This window comes from Telopea speciosissima, chromosome 11, assembly GCF_018873765.1.
Source record: "Telopea speciosissima isolate NSW1024214 ecotype Mountain lineage chromosome 11, Tspe_v1, whole genome shotgun sequence".
NCBI classification, from domain to species: domain Eukaryota; kingdom Viridiplantae; phylum Streptophyta; class Magnoliopsida; order Proteales; family Proteaceae; genus Telopea; species Telopea speciosissima.
Genome location: NC_057926.1, coordinates 2,051,230 through 2,071,255, shown reverse-complemented (window position 1 = coordinate 2,071,255; position 20,026 = coordinate 2,051,230). Strand labels below are relative to the sequence as shown.

At 41.7% G+C, this 20,026-nt stretch overlaps 1 protein-coding gene across 1 annotated transcript; it reads right to left on the bottom strand.

Annotated features, from left to right (window-relative positions):
* Window positions 1–1,892: 1,892 nt before the first annotated feature.
* LOC122646584 (inosine-5'-monophosphate dehydrogenase 2-like) lies at window positions 1,893–19,953 on the bottom strand. Its single transcript, XM_043840164.1, has 4 exons — window positions 18,901–19,953; window positions 3,985–4,164; window positions 3,056–3,313; window positions 1,893–2,239 (listed from the first exon to the last, which is right to left on the bottom strand). The coding sequence occupies exons 1-4, from the start codon at window positions 19,894–19,896 to the stop codon at window positions 2,168–2,170; spliced, it is 1,506 nt and encodes a 501-aa protein (XP_043696099.1). The 5' UTR covers window positions 19,897–19,953; the 3' UTR covers window positions 1,893–2,167.
* Between the last annotated feature and the right edge of the window lie 73 nt (window positions 19,954–20,026).

Below are 20,026 nucleotides of genomic sequence, written 5' to 3'. Positions count from 1 at the left end.
AGATGGTAGTCTGTGCTGCCTTGTCCCCTGGAGAACCCGACTCTCTCCAACCAAACCACTCCTCGCTAGCAAATATAGTTCTCAGGTCAACCATCTTATCCTGAAAGCTTTCTAATGCAATGAAGTTGGTGGCAAATCGAGTAATGCCAGGCTTAGAGATTGTAGTTTATGCTGCCTGTCCCCCTTACCTCTTGTATTTTTTTCTTAATTAAAAAATAAGTTCTATAATTTTTTTCATAAATAGTCATACCATAAGTAATACAAAATTGTAATGGATGAAACAAGAATCATCACTTTCCATATTTAAATGCATTAACAATTCTTTCATTAATTTTAAATAATTTTCAAAACAAAACAGATATTTTTCACTACTTTTGAGATTTTTCTATAATTTTTTAAAAGATATTTCAAATTTTAGAAATTAAAATAATTACTTTACAAACTGAAAAAAACGACATCGTGAAGCCATAGATCGGCCAGCGATGCCCAACATATATTTAATTGAGTTCTAAACAATGAGTATAAATCAATTTTTTTTACTAGAAAATCATTTATTTTTACAGAAAAATAAATAAATAATTAAAAAAAAAATTCACCTCCATTCCATAAATCGGTGGACAATGTATAACATATAAAAAAAATTCATAGTCAACAAACAAGTTTAGATCATGTTTCCATAAAAAAAATATAGTTTTTGAGATGAATAGTTACCTTAGGTTCTTGAGATGCAACTTGGAGGAGATTAGCAGCTTCAATCTTCAATGACCCAAGCTTTGATGAAGTGTTGGAGGTGTGATTTGCCAAAAGAAATGAAAAAAACAAAACCCAAAGATGGAGTTTTCCCCTTCACAAAGGCGAAACAGGCGAGAGAGAGGCGAGAGCAAGTTCAAATCTTGTCGAGTTATGTGTTTTATGAGGCTTTAATAAGGTCTGGTAATTCCGAAAGGAAACTTAAGCTCGAGATCTCGGTGAGATACCGAGACCAAGGTCGAGATATGATATTACTTTTGTATCGTATGCAATCTCGTCTCGAGATGCTACGAAAGCAAGATAAAAGCAAAATCTCGCCGAGATCTTGAACTATGGACTCTACTCACCTATTTTGTCATTAACAACTTTTGAAAATTACTTAGGCCCCCCTGAGGAGGTAAAAGGAAAAAAGAGCAAAAAGTAAAATTACAATTTAACATGACTTATGATAAACAAGTGACAAAAGTACCCCTAACAACATAAACTCTAACAGGAATAAAGTATATTCTAATCAAGATACTCTAACCCTAGGAGATCAATATACATATACTTTAAAACTCCCCCTCAAGTTGGAGCATACAAATCACCAATGCCCAGCTTGGAACGATATTAATTTTTTTAATCTTTTGAGATGTCCAGGGATTAGTAGTAGTATCTTCATCATCTTAAAATAAGTGATTGGTTTTTTGTGTTAGACAAGTATGGGTTCCTCCTTTTGGTCTCAACTCTCAAATGGTTGGATGAGTCTAACCTTTAAATTGGGCACTATTTTTATCATTTGAGAATGCAAAATCAACCTGGAATGCATTCCGAGAGTGCATACCAAACGCAGCCTAAGTTTCCTGCATGACTGAAATATCTGTTTACACCTCCAACTCTTGTAAGGTCAGTATATCAGATACCATACCAGAATGGTTTTGGAAGTTATTCTCATTGGATATCTCTGCCATGGAGCTCTCCAACAATAGACTGCAAGGTGTCATGTCAAACTTTGAAACATTTGCACCAAGCAAGCTTTAGGCAGCGTTAGGTATGCATTCTAAAATGCAAAATCGGCCTAGAATGCATTCCAAGAATTCATACCAAACACAGCCTTAGAATTTTCAAATTCTTAGAGATGAATAATATGCAATAAATGCTTCGGCCAAATATTTCAATCATTGGCAGAAAATTCAATCCATCATGGGCATAATTTTGACATACATGTTGACCAGGAAGAAAAATCTTAGCCCAAACACAAACTCTTAACTCATTAATGCAGACAAGTTTTATGGATCAGTATATGATTCCACTACATCTGATATAATTCTCATTTTGAATGTGGATTGTCTGATGTTGCCGCTCTAAACGTTTACTACAAATTCAAGAGCATGATTATCCAACAATAAGCAGGCATGAATGTGACACCTTTCAAATCTCAGAATGCTTTCTTTTCATAGAAAGCCAAATCATGAACCCCACCTTCAGCTTGTGCTGCTCCTGTCCTCACCTGCAAAACACAGAGAGGTTACAGTTAAACTATATTGATCCACTACCCAGGAAAAAAAATAAAAAATAAAATTTCTAAAACTTGTTAAGCTTTAAGAATTAACCATTCATTGAAAAAATTGAACAAACAGAATTCAATCCAATTATACATTTTTGGTTTGATCGTAGCTTTTTGAATTCTCGAACTTCTGATTCTTTGGTCTCGATCCTAGTTCTGAAACTCATCATCTAACTGAACTTGGATTCAATTACATATTTGAGTTACTTAAACAATGAAAAACCCTAGCAGCTGATACTATCATTTAACCACCACCACAACCACCCCCCCCCCCCCCAAAAAAAAAAGAAAAGAAACTACCCTAGCCTCATTCTACTAATTTGGGCTCATCACCCGCAGGTTTGTAAATCTGCCAGCAACACTTGCACTAAGTGCAGTGCACAAGTACTGCACAAAATTAAAACTCCATTACATGAGTTGGATGGGTCCAATAACCAATGAAATAGACCTGAAATTATTCTCCATAAGAAGTGGACAAACACTATGTTTAATTCTTCTGCAGTGGCACAAAAGATGCATCAAATTCGAAACAAAGTCGAAGCATATAGTGTTGGGTGCATTCTGTGCCCCACAAAAATGGCTCCTTACATTATAAAGTTCAGTAGAGACAGAAAACATCCACTTTGTCCCTGTATGAAAAAAATTTTTCATTGGAATACAATGCAGATCTAAAAGAAAATTGAGCAGTAAGAGAGTACATTATGCTCATAAATTGTAACCTTAGTAAAATGTACAAAAACAACAAATGTTCAACCTTACCTCCAGCCTCAACACACTAGTTTTTAGAAGGTTGTGAGCAGACTGCAGAGAGGGTGCACCAAGATCCTGTAATCCTTGCTTGACAGCTTGCATTGTATAGGGAATAAACTTCAATACAGAACCTTTATCCGCTACAGCTCCTACAACTCCCTGAGCCACCTTTAGCTTAGATGTATCCCCCAGGTACCGAGCATCACTTCCCTTTGTCATGGCTTCAAGGGAGCCCATACCTCTGTACTTCTTAATTCGACGACCACCCTAATAACATAAATGTCAAAAGAAATAATGTCACAGTTCAAGGAATATACAACACTAGCAAGAAGGGGGAATATATATGTGCATACATTCACATATAGCATCCAGTTGTACACTATTAAAAGTGAATGTGGCACTGAGGCAACTGGTGTGACCATTCAATGCAAAAATGCAGCCATGAGAGAAAACACCCAATTGTGCCGTAAATCAGCAAAGTTACAGCCTTTGGGCCCAACCATAGGCTTCCTTATGGGTCACGTTATATGCCTCCAATAGGACTGTGTATGGATTTGACTATGTCCATGTCCAGCCATAGTGTTCAGCCATTACACCATTTGTCAACTAGCACCTTAACCATCCATTGCCTAGAACATCATATCCATCTCTATCCCTTTTGTAAAGTATTACCTTGTACGAAGATAAAATTGTTCCAATAAAGAAAAATAGAAACCATATTAAAGACTTCCTTACTCTAAAATTTACCAGTAGCATAAAAGAAAGCCAATTAAGTCAAATTGCAGAAAAAAGTGTTCAAAGGTAATATTTAGAGGGGAAAAGATTATATGCAGCACACCACCATAGCGTGTAGAGTAAGTGAAAATATCATTAGTTATCATAAGTAATGAACTGTTCATAGTAAAATATAGAATGAGTTCCATCAATCACTAATGAACCTGATATTCGTAAGCCCCAGGAGCCTCATTGCTTCCAGATAAGAAACTTCCCATCATAACAGTAGAGGCTCCCAACACCAAAGCCTTGACAATATGTCCAGAGTTTGCAATACCTCCATCCGCAATGACAGGCACACCACTTTGCTCAGCAATGGATGAAACTTTGTAAACAGCTGTTGCCTAAAAAATTCAAGCAAAACTATGTTTAGGAAGCTACTGCAAACAAATGCCAAGTTCTTAGTAGATTTTTAACAAGATACATGAATTATCCACACAGGAAAGTAGCACAATCAATAACTTTAGATGCCTTTATGAAGACGAGGATGGGCCTTGGTGCAACGGTAAAAGGTTGCTCCATGTTGAAAGTGGTCATTGGTTCAAGTCTGGAAACAGCCTCTTTGCAAAAACAAGGGTAAGGCTGCGTATTGTATGACTCTCCCCAGAGCCCGCAATGACACGAAACTCGTACACTGGGTACACCCTTTTTTCTTATGCCTTTATGAAGATATATTTAGAATTATATACTATACAGGTAACTACTCTCAGTTTTTAAGATTTAACTGCCAACCACTTTAACAAATTCATGCATGGATTTAGAGCATAAGCTAAATGAAGGAATAATGTGCAGCTTCCATGAAGGGGAAATACAAAATTAAGAACGGTCTAGTTAAGCATATGCATATTACTGTACTGGCATAATTCTGATTAGAGTCATTGCAAAAAAAAAAAAAGAAAAAAAGAAAAGGCACTAACAGGTTCTTTGAGTCATTACAAACAAATTTTCACACAATAGCTCGGGCCATAGGCCATTATGTTTTACTATATAAATGATGCCTGTGAAATGGGATATAATATTTACTATTAAGCATTCTCTCCACTATACAACTTTAATACCCAAAAAAAAAAAAAAAAAAAAAAAACCTAACGGTATATGGTTTATAGAAAACTGCAAGCACACAAGAGCACAAAGAAATTGTGACAAAACCTGCTCTTAACAACCAGAAAAAATAACAAAGACCAACAATGACTTAACTAAACATAAACCAACTCTAAGACAACACAACTCTCATGAATTAACAAGGAGGGCACTCCTCCCTCACAATACACTCTAACACTCCCCCTCAAAATTTTTTTTTTCTTCTTCATCACTCTGATACCATGTGACAAAACTTGCTCTAAACAACCAGAGTACATAACAAAGACCAACAATGACTTAACTAGACTACACATAAACCAACTCTAAGACAACACAACTCGCATGACTTAACAAGGAAGACACTCCTCACGAAACACTTTAACAGAAATGATCAAGGAAACTACAGAATCAAGCAACCAAAGCAACAATGGAAAGGATGCACCAGATTTCTTAGGTTTGGCCTGCATCCACGGGTGTTGAAGATGGTTTTCCACTATAAAAACTTGAAAACTGGAGTTACAATGACTCACCTTCTGCAGACCCAACTCTCCTCTTCAACTCCTTTTTTCTCTTTTCAAAACCTCTCTCGCTTCTTTCTTGTGTTACAAGGTTAAGAGAAAATCCCTGATGCAGTTAAGGGTGTCCAATCGATCCAATTAGGCCTTGGAATACTTTATTTTGCTCCATGGGGGATCTATGGGCCTTGGACTTCTTGTTTTTTGGTTTAATCAACTTAATAGGCCTCTTTTATAAGCCAAAATTGGGATTTAAGGGGTACACGAGATTAAGTAGATAGAAAAGATTTTGTGGGGTCTATTAGTATTTTTTAGGATTAGGGAGTCTTTTACTTCTTTTAGAAAACTTATTTTATGTGTTTTACTAGTTAGGAAGTCTATATTGACTAGAATTTTGTCCTTTTTATAGAACTTGTAACCCGCACTCCAAACTATTTGATTGAATGGATCAAGAATCATATGCTGTTATATCTGCAGAGTATTTACTGTCAGTACTCAGTAGTGCGTTATTCTCTTCATAATCAATTGCTGTTTTGATCTTTGTACAATCAAATATCAATTTCTGGTTCTTGAAACTTCCTATTGTGAGTAGGATTCTTCAGTAACAAGTGATCCAACCCTTGGATTAGCACTAAATTTTGATAATATATTCTCCCAATGGTGTAAACTCTTATTAGGTTGTTAATGTAGTCCTAGACAGGTAGGAGACCTACTAGGAACCAGTTCAACCAGGATCTGAGTTGTAGGTCTTCAATGGAGCTAGCAACTCCGTGATAAAAGGATAGAACCACCTTCCAGCTGTAGAAGATCCTCCCAGCCGTTACGGCGTAAGGAGTCGATCGGATTCCACCAATCCCTTTCCACTTTGATAGAACCACAAAGATGCACACTCACAAGGAGCAAAGGAGCAACTATGGCAGCAAACAAAAGCTTTTTCATTATTCAACTTCGTCCTCAATGCTGGCCTCCCTTACAAACCTATATAGAAGACTCAAAAATAGACTTAGACACTAAAAAGGAAAGGCCTAACCCTATCCCTAACCTATTAGATAGCTTAAACTAACTAGGAAACTGAAATAAACTCAAAATAGAGTCCTAATCCATCCCAACTAAACAAGAAAAACTAATAAAATCACTTAAATTGAACCACTGGTTCATACCAGCTTTGGACCGGTTCAATTTAAAACATTAAAAACATGAAAATAAACTAAGTATAGGGCTAATCCCGTATGCAACCTATGTACCCATATTTGAGGCCCATTAAAATGGTCTATTGCATAGAAAACCCATGGAATCAAAGGCCCAACATGTATATAACCCAACCCTAGACTTATTCTTAATAAAAGAAGCCCAATTTGGTGATAAATCTAGATCAGTTGTACAAACTCGGATCGGGAGAGAATAGCAATTACAAGAGTGAAATCTCAATCTGGGCAGATTGAGACTCTTGCAATAAAATAATGATAACTTTCAGTATATAATTCGGTTTGAGGTGATTCCAGTTGAAGATAAAAGCTAACAAATAGGGCTAAAACTTTTATTCTTTTGAGTTTTTTCAAATTATGAATAAAAGAGGATGATATGGAGCCGTGAAGTTGAGGTCACTGCACAGGTCCGAATCTGGGAAACTATAGAATGAGTTCCTAAACTTGGTGTGCAATATAAAAATAAAAAGAGGGGTGTTATGAACTCGATTTTGGGTTGAAAAGGATGATATGTTTATGGAAAAATACCAAAAAATAAGAGTGAAGGATAGAAGATAGGTGAGGATGAGAATAACTCCAAGAAAGTAGTCTTCTAGGTCTTTTGGTGGAGGTAGACTTACCAACTCTTCAAGGTTGATGGAGGCAACACTTGGAGGTCATCGGATGTTTTTCAATTCTTCAAGATTGAAGATTGAAACTCAACTTGGTTTCAGAATGAGGAACTCAACTTGGTTCATAAGAGTGATTGAAACAAAAAGACGATATTTCATTCAAAATAGGATGCCTTACAAGCAACATAGATAGGCCTTTTATAGGTAAATAAAGAAAACCTTAAAAGTGACTACAACATCTCAACCCTTAATCTTAATGATGTACCAGTGGTTGAGATTAAAAGAAGAAAAGAAAACCCACAAGATAACATAGGGGGTTGCACTTTGTCATAGATGGCAGTCTTCAAATAGACTCTCTTGGACTAATGGAACTTTGTAGTCTTCAAGGAAGACTCTAGGGAGAAGTAGTTGAAGGAGCTTGGACCAAGAGAACCAAAGGTAGAAGGGCTGCCACATCATCAAGCACTAAGGATGTGAAGAGTTCACGTCATTTTCTTTGCTTCCACATCATCTTTCCACTAGGGTAGTTGAAATAATCACCAAGGAGGATGCCACATCATCTCTCACTATGAAGCTTTCCACATATCAAACCCTAAAATCTCCTACGATATCTCAGTAGTCGATTCCAATTGAGCTTCAATGGTTGAGATTAAACCTTTACATTGCATAATAAAGACTAAGAAATGTTAGTCATGCGTTTGCTTTGCATTATGGGTCAAGCCTAAGTGTTAGGCCTTAGGTTGGACTTGAGCTTGAATACGGGCCGATCTTCTAACAATTATTTGGTGGTCTAGGTGGTCTTGGTATGGGCCTGCATCACCCAACTAAATAACACCTTCGATCAGATTTCTGTCCATATCTAAGTTGCTAAAAGGACGTACCCAGTGCACAAGGCTCCCGCTACCGTGGGGTCTGGGAAGGGTCATAATGTACACAGCCTTACCCTTGCTTTCGCAAAGAGGCTGTTTCCAGACTCGAACCCATGATCACTTGATCACAATGGAGCAACATTTACCATTGCACCAAGGGCCGCCCTCTTTATTGATATCTAATTTCCTTTGAATTCTGGAAAGTATAAGTTTGTGATCCTGTGAACTGTTGGTTATTTGCAGCCTAATATGAGGTGGATTCAAGCCACATTGGTATCAAAGCCGAAAATCCCATGGCTATTGATTTTGTTTTGTTTGAATCTCAAATTTGTGCACTTCAATTGCACATAGAAAGAAGCACGAAGAGAATTGTGGATGGACTTCATGATCTCCAAATAGGGCTTTGAAAGTGGTTGCCGATAATGTTACCTGCCTCTATGAGAAAGTGCTTGGAATGAAAGATATTCAAAAAACGTATCAGAAGTGGAAGAAGATCCAATGGTAAGAACTCGAAGATCATCAAGAGATGATTCCAATTGAGGAAAAACAATTTAAAGAGATTGAGGCCGATGATTTCCTTCTTCCCCCACAAATCTTGGATGTGAGGAAGCCAATCGCTGCTGATTTTGGTCGTGAGATGTGCTAGATCATTGTAACATCAAAGCAAACGATCGCGGATGCCGATCTGAGTGATGTTGATTCTCCCCTTCTATAAAACTCGAGGATAAATTTTTTCGAACATCGGAGGAATTGATGCAGGTAAGGGTTGTCCAATTGGGCCAATTAGACCTTGGAATATATTATTTTGACCAATGGTTGGGTTCTATGTGCCTTGAGCTTATTATTTTTGGGTTACACATGGGATTAAGTAGATGGATAAGATTTTGTGGGGTACATTAGTAGATCTTTAGGAATAGGGAGTTCTTTTGGAAGTCTTATTTTATGGTTTTTACAAGTTAGGAAGTTATCTTTACTAGACTTCTATTTCTTTCTTCTTTTTTTTAACTATTGCAAACCCCCAACAATTTGATTGAATGGAATTAAGAAAAAATTAGAGTTGGACTCTCTCGTCTCTCCTCTTTTCCCTCCCCACGATTTTGTTTCTCTGCTTTCTCTCTCATATTTCTCCTCTTCTTTTGATGAGGACATCACTCAAGGATTTATGCAGCCACATGTCACTTCATTATGGATAAATGACCAGCATTATGTGTAGTTATTTTTATTATGTTGTTGTATCTTTATTTGAGGCCAGAATTGTTGTGTACTAACGTTGTAAGGGAGTTATTGCTGGAGAAGTAGTTATTAGAGAGTTGTTATTGCTGGAAAAGTAGTAATTAGGTTATTTTTTTCTTTTGGGGGTTTAAAAAAAGAATGTATTTGGAGACGGAAGAGAAGCAAGGAAGGAATGAAAGCAACAGTGATTCTATGCAATTCAAGATGGTGTGAAGTCAACATGGAGTGACTCCAAGATGGTGTGATGCCAAGATGATCTTCTTCTTCTACTCCTCTTTTTCAAACTCTATACATACAGCAAACTTCCTTATTTAATTAATGCTGCCATAGTTTCTGAGCTAGCTCAGCAGGTCTTCTAGAAGGGCCAAGAAAAAGAGGCCAAAACACTGTTCACGTGAACAGTGTCACAGCCCATATTTGCCTTGTGTGGGGATGCTTTTTAGAAGATCTTGTGGACCCATCAAGTGGAGAAAGCTTCTATCCTAATGCTGACATAGTTTAGTTTCTATTTTCAGTTTATATTAGGTAGTTTCTAATTTATATTAATTTCTAATTTGGGAAGGCTGAGTTATAAAGCCTTTAGTAGTTTCTATTTTCATTAAGTTTCTAATTTCCATTAGTTGCTAAGTTTGTCAAGTTGCTATTTTTTTAAGTTTCTTTTTGTAAGCTAGCCTACTTCATTAAATAGGCAGTCCCTTATTGTAATAGTTAGACAGAATTAAAGAATGAAATTTTGAGGCATTCTTGCACTCAATTATGAAAGTAAAACCCCTGTTCAACAGCTGGGATAGCTGTGGGTGAGAGACCCAGGCTGAGAGAGCCATTCCCCTACCCCCCCCCCTTCTCTTCTATTGCAATCTATCCTTTGTGCTGCTGTTTCTCTGTTGATCAATACAAGTGCTGTGAATTATCCTTCGAAGGCTGCAATCAATCCCCAAACACTCCAAGTCTGTTGTTGCTGCTGCTGCTGCTGTACCCATCGATTGAAGACCACTACTGCTCCTGCGAGTTGTCTCTCTGCTGCAATATCGGAGTGGGATATCTCCATATTCCTTCATCAAAACCTGCAGAATTTTGGAGCATTACCTCACTCCATCACCCCCTCCATTCGATCCCCACTTCTACTCCATTCCATTGGCTAGAATCCTCCATATTTACAAACTTTCTATTTTCATTCTCTCTTCATAACTTCACTTCTGTCTATCAAAATTACACCAAACTTGCTGCAGATCACCTACTCCACAAGGCCTCCACTCGATCCTCATTGCAGCCCAAACAAAGTGCTGGTTTGTAAGATAACCCTTAACCTTCTACTTTGGTGTTGCTGCCATGTCTTCCAATTCAATTATCAGAATCAAGTGAGACTTTCAGCAGTGCTTCTACTCCATACAAGCACCAATCGACCCGAGTTTGATCCCTTTCCAATGGCTGATTTGGTTTTATTTCTCTAAGTTATTAATTCTGGTTTTATTGCTATTTTGATGTTCTGCTGCAACTTATCATCGATCCTACTGAAGAGTGATTCTTAATTGAACCCCTTCTACATACAGCAGCCTGTAAACCCCAAAAATCATACTTGTTTGGCTGGAATAGGACTGATTGTGATGAAAGATGTGGTTTCCCTACATCATCTTCATTTCCTGTTATCTCCATAAACTACAGGTCAGTACCATCCCTGTGCATACCTTAATCTTTCACCCTATTATTTCTGTTTACATTCTGCTGTTCTGTTATTCACCTCTATAATTTCATTCTGATTTGTTGTAGCTATCTTATGCTTCTGTTCTTAGTTAATACAAGATATTTCCATTGATTTACGAGATTCCTTGAGTAGGATTTTAAGAAATCTCAGTTTAGCTATTGTTTTACCTGATTTGGTCTCAGAATCATATGCCAGTATACCTGCAGAGTATTTACTGTCAGTAGTGTTATTCCCTTCACAATCAATCTCTCCTTGACACACGGGTCTTTGTGTTTCGCTTCTTCTCGGACGAGACCAAGGACCGTGTCCTCGATGGAGCCCCCTGGATGGTTGGCTCCAAGCCTATCTTCCTCCGTCAATGGACCCCCCCATCTCCTCCTCCACAAGGTCAACTTCAGCACTGTACCCTTGTGGATCACTCTCCCTGGACTTCCTCTCCACTACTGGTCATGATTGCCTCAGTCGTCTAGGCTCTGTCATTGGATTCCCGCTGCATACCGACGCTCGCACACTCAAGATGGACCGCCTTTCCTTCTCAAGCATTTGCGTGGATGTCTCAGCCGAGTCTGCTCCTCCCTCATACATCACTGTTGTGGAAGGCGATGGATGCAGTTTTGTCCAGCAAGTCAAGTTTGAATGACTGCCTCCTCGCTGTAGCCACTGCAAGACTTTTGGACATCTTACGAAGGACTGTGCCACCACTGCTCCATTATCCCTTGCAGCTTTGGAGACTCCTCAGAGTACTTCTTTGGCTGATAATCCTTTGCCTTCTCCAGCGCTGCCTCCCTCAATGACATCTGTTGAAGCTTTTGCTCCCACTGCCTCTGTGAATGCTACTCCTGGCCCTCTCCCCGAAGCCGTGACTGACTCGCAGAGACGTGGAAGATCAACTTCCCGTCGCCGTCGCAACAATCTGCATCATCACCGCCGTGCACAACCTTCTGCGGTGGAGCCCTTGAAAACTGTTCCTGCTACCGCTGTTACTTCTGAAGCCCTGCACTCTGTGCCTGGATCCCAGTCGACTGACCCTGGCACCTCCTTTGGTAGAAGTTCCAGTCTGCTCGAAAAAATTGACGATGATCGTACTCAGCAGCCTGCTCTCCTAGACCAGTCGCTGTTGTCGCCTCTACAATCTCGCTCAGAAGATCTGCCTGGGCTTGGTATCTCCATCGATGCTCCATCCTTGCCGGATTTGGATATCTGCAGGTCTGGTATTGTCCCTGCAAGTGACCTGGTTCGAGGCCATTGCCATTCGCGTGAAACTCTCTCGGCCACTGCGAAAAGGTATAACCCCCCCTCTTTGTCGGTTTATAAACCCCCACCCCTTGTTCACCCTATATTAACATCCTTACCCCCCTTCTACCTACCCCCCCTCCCCCCACATGGCCCCCCACACGTGATCCTAACTTCCCTTTCATTTCTCCTGCTGGACCCTACACAGCCCACCCACCTCCACTTCTCGGGTCATCTTCATGGCCCATCCCCCCCTACCCCTCTTCCTCTCAGCCCACACCCTTGGCCCACCCGAGACCTCATACCCAGCCCAAATCCTTTTTTACCTACAATCTTCCTATCATCCAACCCCCAGCCCATCTTTACCAAAAAACCTACCCCAACCCTGTTCCCAATTCCTTCTCCTCCCACCCAACCCTTTCCCGATCCACTTCGAAACCCCTCATTCCTTCCATTGGGCCCCCTACCACCACCCCCCTTTGGCACCATCCTTGTCCTTGTCCCCCCCTCTCCTACCCAGCTACCCTTATCCGCTAAATTTCACCCATTCCTTCCTGGGGTGGCTTTGTCCCTTCCCTCTCGTCGGCCTTTAGTGAGCAGCCTGGCTGTCGCCTATGCCCGTAGGCGACACAAGAGCACCCCTCCTAGGACTTCGCTGCCCCCATTACCTTAGTTTCCATGCTATCTGGATTTATTTGGAATGTCCGTGGCCTAAACTCCTTGGCCAAGCACCTTGAGCTTCGATCCTTCATCAAATCCTCCAACTCCTCCTTCTGTGCACTCCTTGAGACTCGGGTTCTTCAGGAAAATGCATCCCGCATCACTGCATCCATTGCCCCCTCCTAGTCCTTCCTTTCCAATTACATCCACTCGCCGTCTGGACAGATCTGGATTCTCTGGGATCCCTCCAAACTCCACATCTCCTTATCCCACTCTTCTTCCCAATTTGTCCATCTTCGCTTATCCTTTCACAATTCTCCCACTCCCTTCTTTATCACTGTGGTTTATGCTTGTAACCAGGCCATCGATCGTTTGTCCCTCTGGACAGATCTCTCCCTCAAGCCCAGTTTGGATTCCCTCCCTTGGGGAATAGGTAGGTGGCGACTTCAATGTTGTTCGCTCCCAACTCAAAAAATTGGGTGGCAGGCCTATTGATCTCTCGGCGGTCGACCCTTTCAATGACTGCATTGAGGATCTCGGCCTCGACGATCTCCGGTGGTCAGGTTCCCCTCTCACTTGGCACAACCGCCGAGTAGGCCCAGATCGCATCACCTGCAAGCTAGACTGGTTTCTCGTCAATGAAGTCTGGCTTTCCTCTCTCCCCCATTCCCATGCCTCCTTCCTCCTTCAAGGCCTCTCCGATCGCTACCCCTGCCTCATTTCCCTAGCCCTACTCCTCGTTTGGTCCCAAACCTTTCAAATTCTTCGACATGTGGACGTCCCACCCCCTCTATCTGCCCACCATCAAGAAAGCTTGGCGAATCCCGGTCTCGTCCCATTCGCTCCCTCTGGTTGCCCTAGCTAGAAAGCTCTGCAACACCAAATCAGCTCTTCGAAGGTGGAATCTCTCCACCTTTGGCAATCTCCCTTCCAAGCTCTCTTCCTGCCGGTCCGATCTCTCTCTTGTCCAATTTAAGCTCCAGTCCGACCCCCGTAACCCGGCTTTTGCCGACGATGAGAAGAGAATCTCCGAAGAGCTATCCTCTCTCTCCCTCCTCGAGGAAAGCTTTCTGCGCCAGAAATCTCGCTCCAAGTGGTTGGAGCTTGGAGACTCAAACTCTGCCTATTTCCACCGCTCCCTCAAAGCTAGGCAGAACTCGAACTCCATCACCCTTCTTGCCGCTTTTGATGGGACCTCTCTCACCACTCCCACTGATATCAAAGAGGGTGCCTCCTTCTCCACTGTCTTCAACCCCTCCCTCCTCCCTTCCCCTATCCCCCTTGCGCTCATTGATAAGTTCATCCCCCCCTCCCTCTTCAACTCCCTCATAGCCATCCCCTCTGATGATGAAATCTCCCAGGCAATCCTTTCCCATAAGGCCAACAAGGCTCCTGGCCCTGATGGCTTTAGTATGGGATTCTTCCTCAGCTGCTGGGACTCTTTTGAAGGAGAGGTTTTCAAAGCCATCCGCAATTTCTTTTTCAAGCCTGGTCAACTAGCTCAGATCAATCAAACTTTCATCTGCCTTATCCCTAAAAAGGAAGGGGCTACTTCTCTGTCTGACTTTCGGCCCATCTCCCTCTGTAATCTCATCTATAAGTTCATTGCCAAGATTCATGCCAATCGGATCAAGGCAGTCATTCCTTCCCTTATCAATCCCAACCAATCGGCCTTCATCTTCGGCCGGAGCATTGCCGACAACATCATCCTCTGCTTTGAGATCATCAGAGGCTTCGACCGCAAATCGCACTCCCCGGCGGCTCTCTTAAAAATCGATCTCCACAAAGCTTTTAACTCCATCCGTTCGGATTTCATCTGTGATGTGCTCTCCCTCATAGGCTTCCCCCCTGTCTTCATTCGTTGGATTTATGCTTGTATCTCCTTCCCCCTCCTTCTTTGTCTTGGTCAATGGCTCCCCCGCTGGCTTCTTCCGCTCCAAAGTTGGAATCCGCCAAGGCTGCCCCCTCTCCCCTTTTCTCTTCTCCCTTGCCCTGGAAGTCCTTTCCAGGAGCCTCCAAACCAAAACTGGTCTCCACCTTATCACTCCTCTTCCAAAATGCAAGCACATCAACCTCTCCCTTCTGGCCTTTGCCGATGACCTAATGATCTTCTCTAAGGCTTCCCACTCTTCTATCGCTGCCAGTATGGATTCGCTCCATCTCTTTGAATCCCTTTCTAGTCTCCGAGTCAATCTCCTAAAATCCAAAATCTTTCTCTCTGGTATCTCGGACTCTACTAAAGAGTCCCTCCGCCACCTAACTGGCTTCTCCATCGGCTCTCTTCCAATCCTTTACCTTGGCCTTCCCCTGATTTCAACCAGACTCTGGAGCCATTACTGTACTCCTATGCTCGACAACATTCATAAGCGTCTCCAGCTTTGGAAAGACAAGCTTCTTTCTTATGCTGGAAGACTTGAATGTATCCGCTCGGTCATCCAAGCTTCCTACATCTACTGGTCAGGTATCTTTAGGATCCCTAACTCCACCATCAAGGCCATTGAGCGCATCCTCTGCGCCTTCCTTTGGAAGGGGAATGACACCCCCAAATTTCTCCACCCTATTAGTTGGAAGTCTGTCTGCCTCCCAATATCCGAGGGTGGTCTAGACCTCCGCCACATCCGTGACTCTAACACGGCGGGCATCCTTAAGCTCCTCTGGAGAATCTCCTCCCGCCAGCAGTCTATCTGGGTTTCCTGGGTCCATTCTCATCTCCTTAAATCTGACTCCATCTGGACTGTCTCCATCCCTGCTGACTCATCTTGGATTTGGCATAAGATCCTCTCCCTTCGCTCCCTTGCTCTTCGTGGTATCTCCTCATCCATTGCTAATGACACCTCCACCTCTCTCTGGCTTGACCCTTGGCACCCTTTAGGGATCCTCTATAATCTTATTGGCCCCAGAGCCATCTATTCCTCTGGCCTCCCCAAGGCTGCCCCTATGTCCTCCCTCATCTCCTCTGGTTCTTGGACCCCTCACCCCTCCCTTAACCCCGACATCATCTCTCATATTTGGGCAACCGTTCCCCCGTTGCAGCAAACCTTCTCCCCTCGAGTGGATAAGGTCATCTGGCTTCCCTCCCCCAATGGTCTCTTCAACTCCTCTTCTGCTTGGAACCTCTCCAGAGACCCTAGCCCTTCTGTCCCCTGGCACAACTTAGTCTGGTTCAAAGGCCACATCCCCTGCTATAGCCTAACTGTTTGGAGGGCCCTCAGACATTGCCTGCCTACCCAAGCCTTCCTCATACACCGCACTATCCCCGGCCTCCCCTCTTGCAACCTATGTTGGATTGGCCGTGAAGATATCCCTCATCTCTTCTTTGACTGCCCTTTCACCTCCACCATTTGGAAAAAGGCCTTGTCCTCTATCTGGCCGCGTAGCAGAAGGATCCGGAGTTTTGACCGTGAATGGCTCTGGTTGCTCAAGACTTTTCTTGGGAACTCCATTTGTAACACTATCGGGAAGCTAGTTTTTAGCGGTGCTATTCACCATATCTAGATGGAAAGGAACCTCAGGAGATGGACTTCCAACTCTAGATCGTTTGATGTGATTTGGAAAGCCATCTCCTTCGATGCGTCATCCAAGCTCAGCTGCATCTGTCAGAGGCACTCCACGGACAACCCTAGGAACAGGCATATTTTAACTTTTTGGGGCCTTGATATTGCCCTTTTGCGGTCTTCCTCCTCTGCATAAGCTGGTTGATTGCCTTCCCTCCCCCTCTCTCCCTCTCCCTTTTATTTTTCTTCTTTCCTCTCTTGTATATTGGTTCTCTCTTCCCCTGCCCCCTCTTGGGGTTCGGTAATATACTTATTTACCAAAAAAAAAAAAATTATATTTTGATCTTTGTGAAATTAGAGATCGATTTCTGGTTCTTGAAGCTTTGGAGGGATCAAATCCACTGAGTATAGAACTTCACATCAACTATTTTCTGAAGCTGAACATGGCATCTTGAGTTTCATTTACCTTCCAATGTCTTTCAGCAGAGGGCAGGGGCATAGATGCCAAACCTGAACCCTATTTATCATCATAGAAGCTGTTCCTAGGAAAGATTATGGTTCTCGGGTTTCTAATCAATTAATATACAAAACAAGCAATGAGCCAAGGATAAAGTAATCATGAAACTTTGACCAATGTACCTTGCAGCTCGTATTGTTTGTTGACCATAATTCATGAACCCAGTTACCAGAGGGAGCATAGGTGTTTAAGGCTACCCCCAAACCCCCCCCCCCTCTTTCAAAACAAAGGCCAGTTGTTGCTGGGAAGCTACTCTCTATGTTGTAAGTGTAAGGGGGACTCACAGGTTCGTGGGGAAAGTGCAAGTGAAAATGCAAGTGAAAATGCAAGTGGCTTTGCTCAGAGATCAAACCCTGTTCCTTTCTGTAGCAAGCGATTCATAGATCATCAAATTCTCACAAATGAAATGAGAAGTGGGTCCATGTAAATGATTGAGACCTTGCAATGCTCCTTTCCCATATGGAGTTCGAAACCCAAAAGTAGCTATAGTAGCGCAAGTTGGTTAGTAACAACCTCCCTTGGTTGGAGTAAGCAAAGGGTAGCAGCATCCTCGGACTAAGGAAGCAGTGCCAAAAAGCCTTAACAAGCTCTCTCCCATTGATGTTCCTGTACCACCCACCCCTTCCTTCCCCTTCGCCCAGCCCAGTGAGATCGGAAGAGATCAGAGCCCTCGAACGAAGCCACTAGTTACACTAGTGGAATCGATTTGCTCAATAATGCTTCTTTCTTTCCAGGCGTCTCATTTCTTTTGGGCAATCAACTCGTACTTGTAAAGAAAGGGGATCAATGTCGATCTGTTGTTCGGTATTTGTGATATCTGGTCTTAAAGCAACATCTTTCTCTGGTAGACTAGACCTATTCATGAAATTGATTGCTTGTTTCATCAAAAAATAGGGATACTTGGCTAGCTATGGCTCTCCGAAACTTAAAACAGAAACACCAGGTGGCCTCCCTTGCCAAAGTGGTTTTGACAATCAGATATCAGTTTCTGGTTCTTGAAGCATCCTTTTGTGAGTAGGATCCTTCAATATCTAGTAATCCAACCCTTGATTGGCCCTAAATTTCGATATAATATTCTCCCAGCTAAATAACACCTTCAATCAGATTTCTGTCTATATCTGAGTGGTTGATTTATTGATATTTAATTACTCTTGAATTCTGTAAAGTGTTTAAGTTTGTGATCCTGTGAACTGTTGGTTTTCTGGAACCTAACATTAGGTGGATTCAAATCCCATTAATCCCCAATACTAGACCTTGGATCATAAGATAACCCAATGGCTGAGATTACAAAACATAGATTCTTAAAAGACATTTACAAAGTTTCCCAAGAGAACCCTTTGGAAACCCCATGAACCCCACAATTTCTCTTCTTATTATTTAAAAACATTCAAAATTTTCAAACAATATATGTGTTTCTGTGTATATGTGTGTGATAAAGAGTTAAGGTCAAAGTCATTTTGGCCTTTGTACCCATTATTACAGCAAGTAATGGACAAAGTTTCTAATATTGATCCTGTACCAAAGGACTACAATTGTCAACAGCTGATTGTGCCAATTTCAATTTTACCTAGAATAGCAGTTTCAGTTATGGCTTATAAGTATTTTTTGCAGCATGAATTGGAAAATTCTGATAATAGGCTCTTGATCTTCACAAATTGAACAGACAGCAATACGACAGAAACATGAAAATTTCAGTATAGCAATATCATAAAAGCAGATATCATGGACAAGCTTTTATTCAGGGAAGAAAAACAAAAAGAGAGACTTGTGAAGGCAAGATCACTGAGGGGCGGTAAGTGATCAGTGAAATTACAACTAGATACCAAAAAATTATTAAAAAATAATGGCCACTGAACTGAACCAAAACAGAGGTCAACTCACCTTCTATCTATCCTTATAAAAAGAATAACAACATCAACATTTGATTACATCATCAAGTGATGATGAAGGAAAGAGGTTACCTGACCACGCCCCACAGCACAGACTTCCTGAGTGGTGCAAATGGAGCCAGAACCCATCCCTACCCTCAAAGCATCAGCCCCAGCCTGGATCAGATTTTGAGCCTGATAAGCTGTTACAACATTACCAGCGATGACATCTAACTCAGGATACGTCCTCTTCACATATTTGATCATCTCTATTTGATAAATCGAGTTTCCCTGGGAACTATCCAGCACAACCACATTCGCCCCAGCCTTAACAAGATGTTCCAACCTCTCCTTATCTTGTTCTCTCGTCCCCATTGCTGCACCCACCATGAAATCCCCATCTGGTCCCAATGAAGGAAGCCCTAATTTTGGATACCCACGAACTCTTTCCACATCAGCTGTTGTAAACAAATCCACAATCTCACCATCTGGTTCACTCAATAAAGGTACATAATCAAGTTTTTTTGCTGCTAAATATGCTGCAGCTTGCTCAAATGTATATTTTGAAGGAGCTGAAAACGATGAGCCCAACATGTAATCAGAAACTGGAGATTCTTTTTCAGTTAAGCTCTCCCAATCAGATTTTGCAACTACACCTAACAGCTTTGATTTTGAATTCCCTGACTCAGTAATAAAAACACATGGTGAAGATACAAACTCATCAATGGAAGCAATTGAGTCAGAAGGTGACATAAAAATTGGGTCTGAGATGAACGGAATCCGACGTGACTTGGCAGATCTGATTAATGCTGCTTGTTCAAGAGGAAGGTTATTGTAGTGAATGATGCCAATGCCACCCAGAGCAGCCATTGCAACTGCCATGGAGGATTCAGTCACAGTATCCATTGGAGAAGAAACACAAGGAATATAAAGGTCAATATTTTTTGTCAGTTTTGTGCTTAGATTGACTGAGTCAGTTGGGAAATCAATGTAGTGAGGGAGGAAGATAACATCATCATAGGTATACGAATAACCCTGGTTGAAAAGACGATCAGCTGGGAAACCATCTTCAACCAAGACTCCATCCATAGCTCTGAAATGAACCAAAATCCCAGAATTTGCAACTGGGGCAAAGAGGAGAGAGGTTACCTATATGAGAAAAGGACCCATGCTCATAGATAGAAGAGAGTAAGAAGAAAATCAATCATCCACAACCCCA

What these genes read in the sequence shown, in the direction of transcription:
- LOC122646584 (XM_043840164.1), bottom strand. Translation starts at nt 19,896, where the DNA reads ATGGATGGAGTCTTGGTTGAAGATGGTTTCCCAGCTGATCGTCTTTTC. An exon ending in GTGCTGTGGGGCGTGGTCAG is followed by an intron (nt 4,165 to 18,900) that starts GTAACCTCTTTC and finishes TGAATTTTTTAG; the next exon opens with GCAACAGCTGTTTACAAAGT. An exon ending in CTGGGGCTTACGAATATCAG is followed by an intron (nt 3,314 to 3,984) that starts GTTCATTAGTGA and finishes TTATGTTATTAG; the next exon opens with GGTGGTCGTCGAATTAAGAA.